At 43.5% G+C, this 10087-nt stretch overlaps 1 protein-coding gene across 1 annotated transcript; it reads right to left on the bottom strand.

The window, feature by feature from the left end:
• Positions 1–346: 346 nt before the first annotated feature.
• LOC130424478 (zinc finger BED domain-containing protein 5-like) lies at positions 347–4689 on the bottom strand. The gene is made up of 2 exons (XM_056750158.1): positions 1451–4689; positions 347–679 (listed from the first exon to the last, which is right to left on the bottom strand). Exons 1-2 carry the CDS (start codon positions 3128–3130, stop codon positions 347–349), a joined length of 2013 nt encoding a protein of 670 aa, XP_056606136.1. The 5' UTR covers positions 3131–4689.
• Between the last annotated feature and the right edge of the window lie 5398 nt (positions 4690–10087).

Consider the following 10087-nt stretch of genomic DNA (forward strand, 5'->3'; position numbering starts at 1 on the left):
TCCGAGTAGGAACGTTCACGGGGCAACTCCTCCAAAAGGGTACTAGACAACTCAGTCATTTGCTCTCAAACGTCATTCATAAGCTCCGTCCATAGGGTCTCCTTCAATCGGAGACTTCTGAAGGTGTAGGGGCAGAAATCCCACTAGTGCTCATACACATGGAAGGATCAACCGTCTCTGCATGGTCCAGCTCCAGGGCCAAGGCCTCTCGCCGCAGACCTTCGAACGTCAGCCCATGGTCCCGGCGAAGCTGTAGGAATAAACTCTGCCGGATGGGCCCCTCGCGGAGTCCCAAGAGGTACTGATCCCGCAACAAGATATCTTCTACCCCCAAGCCATGATCACGTCACCCCTTCAACCTAGCAAACTGCTCCCGTAATCGTAAGGCAAAAGCCCGCAGGGTCTGCCTGGGTCCTTGTTTACAATTAAAGAACTGGGCTCTCAGGACGGCCACCGGGGTGGCGTCACTGTACTGCCCGACCTGGAAATCGAAGATTGCTTGGGCAGTGCCTCGGGTTGCTTCAGGCGCGGCTTGTACTTCCCTTTTAGCCTCGCCTTCGAGTGAATTCACCACAAACTGAGTCTTCTGCGAGGCACTCAGCCCCTGTAGTCCCGCCAGGTTCTCTACCTGAGCCTTCCAGTCTGTCAAACTCAATTCTGATCCTGGTCCTCCATACTTCTGGGCCCAAGGGGCACCCACAAAGACAGGCGTAACAGGAGGCCGGACTGCTGGCAATCTTCGTCCGCCATCCTGGGCCTCTGGTCGCTCAACTCAAGGTGGAAACCCTGCAGACCAGGGGTTCTCAACCTTTTGCAAGCTGGGCCCCCCAAAGCTGCTTCATTGCAGTTGGGGCCCCAGCGCCCCCCCCCCCCCCACACCACACAACCTTGGATGGATGGAAGGATGGATGGCCGGCCGGCTATTATCTTTAGGCCCACATTATTATCATTATTATCATCAGTAGCTGTAGGTAGGCCTATTATCATTACTAGGCTATTGTTATAATTGGCAGTAGAACCAGACTTCTAATGTGAGCTTGCAGACATTATTATTATTATTATTATGAGTAGTAGTACGCCTATCATCATTACTAGGCTATTGCTATATAATTATATGAGGTTAAATGCTTTATTGTTGTTGTTGTTGTTATTATTATTATTATCATCAGTATAGGCCTATTATCATTACTAGGCTATTGCTATAATTGGGAATTTGCACCAGACCTCTGATATTAATGTATGCTTTATTATGGTTATTATTACTAGGCCTAATAGTAGGTATCATCTGCATTTTGTAACAGAAGCTTGCAGGTACGTGATGTTAATGCGAGACCTGAGCCTGCTTTGCCTTGCAAAGATCCCCAATTCTTGGCTCAATGTTTGATAAACATAGTCTCGATTTGTCCTCGATTTGTGCACGATTGCGGTATTTCGTTTTGAGTGCAGTCACTTTTGAGAATCCTGCCTCACACAGATATGTCGACGCGAAAGGAAGGAGAATCTTCATGGCGACGTCACAGAGTTCAGGATATTCCTGCATCAATGCTGCCCAGAATGATGAAAGAGGGCAGGGGTTAAAGAGTTCCTTCAGTCTACTGTCACTCTTCAGCTCAATAAGCTGTTCCTGCATATCAATTGATAGCTCGTTTGCTGTGCACACAAACGGATCTCGAACCCACGCAAAAGAGCGATAATCCTCTTTAAAGTACGTCGCAAATTGTTTTCTCATTGCTGACAGGTGCTCAGACGCTGATTGAAATAGGGATGAGAAATCGTGTGACGTGCCTGCATCAGTGATAAAGTCTGCAAGGCTGGGAAACATGTCGCAGTTCCCTTGACTGATGCGGCCATGCCAGAGGTCTAGTTTTTGTGTGAAGGCGTGCACTTTGTCTGCAAGGATCAAAATATGAGTTCCGCGGCCTTGCAAAGACAGGTTGAGGCCATTCAAGCGGTCAAATATATCGACCAAATAGGACAGAGACGCAAGCCACATAGTGTCTTCCAGATGCTTCGCCAGATCTGATTTGATTTCTGTCAAAAACCACTTCACCTCCTCTCGAAGCTCATACAACCGCTGTAGCACCCGCCCCCTGGAGAGCCAGCGAACTTCAGTGTGCAGAAGCAGCTGTTCGTGCCCTGACCCCATCTCCTGGCAGAGGACCCCAAACAAGCGAGAGTTTAACGGCCGTGATTTGATAAGATTTATCATTTTCACGGATTGGTTCAGCACGGAGTCAAAAAGAACCGGCATTTTTTTAGCAGCTAGTGCTTCGCGATGGACCATGCAATGTGTCCATTTCACAAGTGGAGCTACTTGCTGAACTCGAGCAGCTAGGCCACGCTCACGCCCCGTCATTGCTTGCGCACCATCCGTGCATAGGCCAACGCATCGGTCCCAAGCCAAACCATTTTCAAGGATAAAAATATTAAGGACATTGAAAATGGCTTCTCCTGTAGTGTGCAACTGAAGAGGCCGGCAAAACAGTACATCCTCCTCAATCGCCTTGTCCCGTAGATACCTGACATAGGTGAGGAGCTGTGCCTGCCCAGCAATATCAGTGGATTCGTCCAGCTGCAGCGCGTAGTAAGGACTCTTTTTTACAAACTCGATCAGTTGCTCTCTGATATCATTGGACATGTCTACAATTCTCCTAGCGACTGTGTCATTGGACAGTGGTACTGCACCGAGTTTGGCTGCTGCACTATCGCCTATCATTATTCTGCACATGTCTTGCGCTGCCGGCAAAATGAGAGTCTCTGCGATTGTATGCGGTTTACCCAGTTTACCGATTCTTTTGGCCACTACATACGATGCCTCCAAACACTGTTTAGACACAGTGCTGTGCACTGAAATGGTTGCCTGTTGCTGATGGAGGCCATCAAGCTTTCTTTTAAAATATTCAGCTGGCTTATTTTTAATGCCAGGATGCTTTGTTTCGAGGTGCCTTTTTAATTTGCAGGGCTTCATACTGTCGTTTGCCAGCACCTCGGCACACACGACACACTGAGGTCTCAGATCAGCCGTAACTGTAAACCCAAACTGCAGGTATGCTTCATCGTACCTTCTAAGCTTTTTTGCAGCTGGTGGTGCGTCGGTTGGCTTGTTGGTCCGCACAAGAAATTTCTCCATTTTTGTTATGTGTTTTAAATAAAGTTTAGGCAATATGTAACTGTGTGTGTGGCTGTGTTGAGAGACGTATCAGGGGCTAATCAATCGGGACTTAGGGACGATCTTTAATTAAACGAACAAAATAATTATTTTGCAGACAATTCAGATTTTATTTGAATACTTAAAGATTGTAGTGTGTGTGTGTGTGTGTGTCTTAGTCGTGTGGGTTGTTTTAGCTAAGTGTAGCTACTGCCTAGCAGTTAAAAAAAAATACTGGCAAGGGCTGAGATTTGATCTAATCTTTAACAAAAATGTTTGTGGGTTTAGTCTTTAAAAAGACTGTTGGGGTTTTGTAGTAATGGCCTATGTAAATCGAGATTGATAACAGACTAGCGAGAGCTGGCACAAGTGAACTTGGCAAGAGACTAGACTAGAGTGAATGGAGAGCTATGTCTTGAGTCAATTTAAATCGCAGTTATTTATTTTTGTATTTTGAGTGAGTGAACATTTACATTTACAACCCGCTCTGCAAGCTAGGGCGGGAACGGCGGCGGCCATGCGCATGCGCGATTCATTTGCAGCCTGGACGCGGAGGGGTGTGTGTCTCCTCTCTGCTCTGAGTGCTGCGTGAGGCTACTGAGAGTCTGACCGCCTTGAAGTGCTTTTGGACGGGAGAGGGGCTAACGGCAGCACCCGCTGCTCGTTGTGAACAGTAGGCCTAACTGCAGAGTGACTCGTGCTTTCGAGTCTCCAAACACCACAAAAGTCTCCAAAAACAACAGTAAAATTCGCTGGATTTGTCACATTGACAAAAACAAGTCGCCAGGAGGATGATTTGTTTGTGTTATAAGCAGTGCTTGAAGTGGGGGAAAAGGTGGCGGTACTATCTTTGCATTGGCAAATCATTACATTTTTACAGTGAAAAACAAAACTTGGAGATATTGCTGTTACAACAATTTAGTGTTTTTTATTTATTAACAACATAAATGTATTTAAAAATGTTTTTTTGTGTGCGTGGCTGCGTGTATTTCACAAAAACTAAAGGAAAGCTTTAGCTGTAGCCTATATTCTGACTAGTTTATTCGTTTTATATATATATATAGGCTATATATATATAACTAAATAGGACCTCAGGTTTTATATGTTTGCAATCTCTGAAACTTCCGCCCGTCATAAAAATTAATTCTGATGGTTCAATTTTCTGCATTTTTCGCATCCGTAGCAATTATTTTGAGGGTTGTTTTTGACAATTGAGAGCCACCAAATGACGAATATGAAAAAACGAATAAGACAGTTTCGGACTTTTGAGGCTTGCGCAGCTTCTCGAGGAGAAATCAAACAAATGAGCGCCGTTTTCTAAAGTCTATGAGCGCAGCACACACAAATAAACTAAATTGACATAGTGCAGTTAAATGTGGTGATTTTATATTTATAACTTTTGAATGCAGTTCAGCAACATGCATCACACGACCTGACGACCAAGAGAGCTGACAATTGACCGTCACTTAATTTACCATCACCTCACGATTGAAAATGTGACATTGATTTCATATGACAGTTCAACAAACAAGTTATTAATAGTAAGTCACTTACATTTTTGACGAAATAATCACTGTTTTGGTCTATTTTAGCAGCGAAAATAGATCCGATGAATCCAAACAAAGATCACAGCATAGCGCATCTCACAGCAACAATCAATCTTGTTTTGAATGATTCAGTGTTTTGAACGAATCGATTGAGTCATGGATTCAATGACCCATGCACAAACATCTGTCTCATTCTTGATGAATCGGCCGTTTGAACGAATCGTTTGAATGAACGACTCAATGACTCGCTTAATAAAACCGCTTTTCACCTGCATTTGCGCTCACTATCCACAAACCAATCAAATTTGTTCAAAACTCTTTTTTTTTAAATCAGTCCAAACACATTTTAATTTTTATTCAGGAGTTATGTATATACACAACTATAACTTTTTATGAAAGTAGTTAAGTGATAAAAAAAATGTTAAAAAAAATATTTTTTCAGTTTTTTTTTTCTCTCCCATCCTGTAGTCTACTCGCGCCCCCCCGGGAGAGTGTCCGCGCCCCCCCGGGGGGGCGCGCCCCACCGGTTGAGAACCAGTGCTGCAGACTATGCCAAGTTGTCACGGGCCGAGACGAGCCCCTTTTGAATGTACCACCTGGAGGAGTTACCCAGAGACACCAAAGACGGACAACAAGGTAAGTAATAAAAGTTCAGTTTTATTGAATTAAAATCCTAATTACTAAAACACATAGTGGAAGAGTTCCAACTCTGCTCTCCTCTGTCCAGCAGTGGTGGGAGCCCTTAGTGCAACAGTCGCAACCCAGCGGATAACAGAACGGAGGATCGGCTCAATCGCTCCTCTTCGGACGGAACTAGTAAGTAGACTTTTAAGTGATAATAAGGGAAGGGTCACTCAATAGGTCTTCCTCGAAGCAGACGACGGTAAGGGATCAAACAGATAGTGGTAAAGATCTTAACCCAGCGGCTTCTCTTCAGAGCAGGCAACGGCAAACAATGGGACAGGCTGTGGTAAGATACTTTCACACAGCGGCTTCTCTCCAGAGCAGACAATGGAACAGACTGTGGTAAGATACTTTCATACATCGGCTTCTCTCCAGAGCAGACAATGGAACAGACTGTTGTAAGAGACTTTCATACAACAGCTTATCACCAGAACAGACAGCAGATGATAGAACAGACCATAGTAAGGGATCCACTCACAGATCTGCCCACTGGGCCAACGGGTGGAAACAGAATTATACACCCACACTTGTGCATGCAGTAAATCACTACAAAGAGTCACACATGTTCACTTCACACTAAGCACTGCAGTCCACAACAAAACTCACAGTGAATAAGGCTCCCACTCGCGGTTCCAGCCGGCGTCCTCTCCCATTAATAGGTCTGAATATCCAACGCTGTAAGGGGTATATGCTGCATAGATGATGTGGATGGTCAGCCACTCTTCAATCCTTAGCGCTTTCACTTCATAGATCCATTCATCCAGTTCCCAGAGTTGCTGAGAATAAAGTTCCGCCTTCACACCGTGTTAATCCTTCCCGCTCCCTATTCCCCTGCTCTTCACGCCAGAATGCCCTTTTTATAATCCACATCATGGATACGTGTCCCAATCACTGCTAGCTTTCCTCCTCTCGCACAGCTGACGCTCTCCTTTTCATTTAATAGCTGCGCTCGGACACAAGACATGGGGGGAAAACCCGGAACCGGCCCGATGTCCCACTATAAGTGCCCCCACCCGGAAACATTTCCCATCATCTTGTGACACTGGTTTGGTGTGTTTCTATGCTGGTTTGTGCTGGTTTAATCTGGTTTAAACTGGTCATGTGCTGGTTTAAGATGGTCCTTAGCTGCTCATGCGCAGGTCAACAGCTGGTCAAACCAGAATCAAAACATACCTAACCCAGCATATGCTATTTTTTTCAACAGGGTTGACATACAGTTGTGTTCAAAATTATTCAACCCCCAATGCTGTAAATGGTTTTAGGGAATTTAGTGTACATTTCTAATTGTATTCAGAATGAAATCCTACAGGGGGGGGGCACGGTGGCTTAGTGGTTAGCACGTTCGCCTCACACCTCCAGGGTTGGGGGTTCGATTCCCGCTTCCGACTTGAGTGTGTGGAGTTTGCATGTTCTCCCCGTGCCTCGGGGGTTTCCTCCGGGTACTCCGGTTTCCTCCCCTGGTCCAAAGACATGCATGGTAGGTTGATTGGCATCTATGGAAAAATTGTCCGTAGGGTGTGAGTGCGTGAGTGAATGAGTGAGTGTGTGTGCCCTGCGATGGGTTGGCACTCCATCCAGGGTGTATCCTGCCTTGATGCTCGATGACTCCTGAGATAGGCGCAGGCTCCCCGTGACCCGAGGTTGTTCGGATAAGCGGTAGAAAATTGATGGATGGATGAAATCCTACAAGGACTTCTTAAAGAACCATATGCAGCTAAAATGACATCAAATAGTTTTGTAATACAGTAGTAAATGTTTCTTTTGTGAATTCTTCATTGACATAATTATTCAACCCCTTAAAGACTACCACTCTGAAGAACAGAGGTTCAATGAAGTGTTTTCAATCAGGTATTGAAAACACCTGTGGATATCAGGGAGCAGCAATAAAGCCTAATCAGCACCAATTAGGCAGCTTTAAAATGACTGTGATACTCAGCTCCTTCTAGACATTTAATGGTGTGGTTACAAACATGGTGAGGTCAAGAGAATGGTCCATGAAGACAAGAGAACAGGTGATTACTCTTCACAGGAAGGGCAATGGCTATAAGAAGATTGCAAAGATGTTAAACATACCAAGAGACACCATAGGAAGCATCATTCGCAAATTCAAGGCAAAGGGCACTGTTGAAATGCTACCTGGTAGTGGCAGAAAGAAGATGCTGACTTCGACTGCTGTGCGCTACCTGAAGCGTAGAGTGGAGAAAAGTTCCCGTGTGACTGCTGAGGAACTGAGAAAAGATTTGTCAGATGTGGGTACTGAAGTTTCTGCTCAGACAATACGGCGCACCCTGCGTAATGAAGGCCTCCATGCCAGAACTCCCAGGCGCACCCCCTTGCTGTCCCCAAAGAATAAGAAGAGTCGACTGCAGTATGCCAAAAGTCATGTGGACAAATCACAGAAGTTTTGGGATAGTGTACTGTGGACTGATGAAACAAAATTAGAACTGTTTGGGCCCATGGATCAACGCTATGTTTGGAGGAGGAAGAACAAGGCCTATGAAGAAAAGAACACTTTGCCTACTGTGAAGCATTGGTGGGGGTCAATCATGCTTTGGGGCTGTTTTGCTTCTGCAGGTACTGGGAAGCTTCAGCGTGTGCAAGGTACCATGAATTCTATTCATATTAGAGATATTGGATGACAATGTGATGCAGTCCGTCACAAACCTGAGGCTTGGAAGACGTTGGACCTTTCAACAGGATAATGATCCCAATTATACCTCCAAGTCCACTAGAGCATGGTTGCAGATTAAAGGCTGGAACATTTTGAAGTGGCCATCGCAGTCACCAGACTTAAATCCGATTGAGAACCTCTGGTGGGACTTAAAGAAAGCAGTTGCAGTGCGCAAGCCTAAGAATGTGACTGAACATGAGGCTTTTGCCCATGATGAATGTGCGAAGATACCCGTAGATCGCTGCAAGACACTTGTGTCAAGCTATGCTTCACGTTTAAAAGCTGTTATAACTGTAAAAGGATGTTGTACTAAGTACTAAGATTGAATGTCACTTGGGGGTTGAATAAAACTGATAATGATGTTAGCTCATAAAAGACATTTGTGGTTATTTCATTATAAATGTTATGTTATATTTGTCTGACCTACACGTGCCTCTTTGATTTAATTGTAAGCAGGATGACTGAATGATCATAATCAATGTCAAACCGACCAAAACAATCAATTTCAGTGGGGGTTGAATAATTTTGAACACAACTGTATGAATATTGATATTCATTTGCTCTTTAATATGTCAGTAAACAAACTTGTCTAGAGAAATGAGATATGGTAAAAGTGTTTGTGAAAATTTAATTTGGAGAAAATATGCAATTAAACTTACACAATTTATAGTGGCGCCTCTTCTCGTCCTGGTGCTCTTCTCAAAATTGAAAAACTGCGGAAGTGCTCGATCGGGAATGTGCTGTGCTTTTTACAATAGAGACTCAAGAGTAATCTCTCCCCTTCCACACTGAAAGTGTATGTAGCCCCCATGAAACTGGGGTTATGTGATCGTATTTTCTGCCAGCTGCATTCTGAACTAACTGTATTACTATGAACTAACTTACTTTGTTTATTGATGATACAGGACAACCACTAAGTAGAGCATTACAATAGTCAAGTCTTGAGGTCACAAATGCATGAATAAGCTTTTTTGCATCGGCAACACATAAAATATTTCGTAATCTGGCAATAGTTCTAAGGTGGAAGAAGGCTGTTTTTGTGATATTTGAGATGTGATTTTTAAATGACAGGTTGCCGTCTAATTTAACCCCTAGGTCTTTAACTGCATTTGTTAGAGTAACAGCCTTCAATTTGTAGGTTGTGATCTGAGATATTCTGTTTACGTGTTTTTGGGGCTATAAGTAATATTTCTGTTTTGCTAGAGTTTAAAAGAAGGAAATTACTTGTCATCCAATGTTTTATATCTTCGATGCACTCTGCCAGTTTGGATAGCTTGAAGGAATCATCTGGTCTTGATGAGATATATAGCTGAGTATCATCTGCATAACAGTGGAAGCTAATTCCTTGATTTCTAATAATGTTGCAAAAGGGGATCCATGTATATGGAGAAAAGCAAGGGTCCTAAAACCAATCCCTGAGGTAATCCATAATTTACTTGAGTGAGATTTGACGATTCCCCATTTAAGTGGACATATTTATATCTGTCTGATAAGTAAGATCTGAACCATTTTAGTGCCTGTCCCTGAATACCGGTATAATTGTGTAAACAATCTAATAGTATTTTATGGTCTACAGTAGCGAAAGCAGCACTGAGGTCAAGCAGGACTAAGAGTGAGATGTTACCTTTATCTGATGCAATAAGAAGGTCATTTGTAATTCTAACGAGCACCGTTTCATTGCTACGATGCGGTCTAAAGGCAGACTGAAACTTTTTGTGTATGTCATTATTTTGTAGGAAAAAAACACAACTGAGAGGAAACTACTTTTTCTAGTATTTTAGACAAGTACGGGAGTTTATAAATCGGTCTATGGCTCCCAAATTTATTGGGGTCTAAGTTTGTTTTTTTGATAAGAGGCTTAATTACAGCCAGTTTAAAGGGTCCTGGGATATGGCCTAGATTAATTGACGAGTTGATAATGTTATAAATGGGCTTAATTCAACAGGTATTAACTCTTTTCATAATGTAGCTGGAATGGGGTCTAATAATTTGTTGTCGGTTTGGATGTTGCAATAAGTTTAATTAAATCTTCCTGTT

This window comes from Triplophysa dalaica, chromosome 6 (assembly GCF_015846415.1).
Source record: "Triplophysa dalaica isolate WHDGS20190420 chromosome 6, ASM1584641v1, whole genome shotgun sequence".
In the NCBI taxonomy this organism is placed as follows: Eukaryota; Metazoa; Chordata; class Actinopteri; order Cypriniformes; family Nemacheilidae; genus Triplophysa; species Triplophysa dalaica.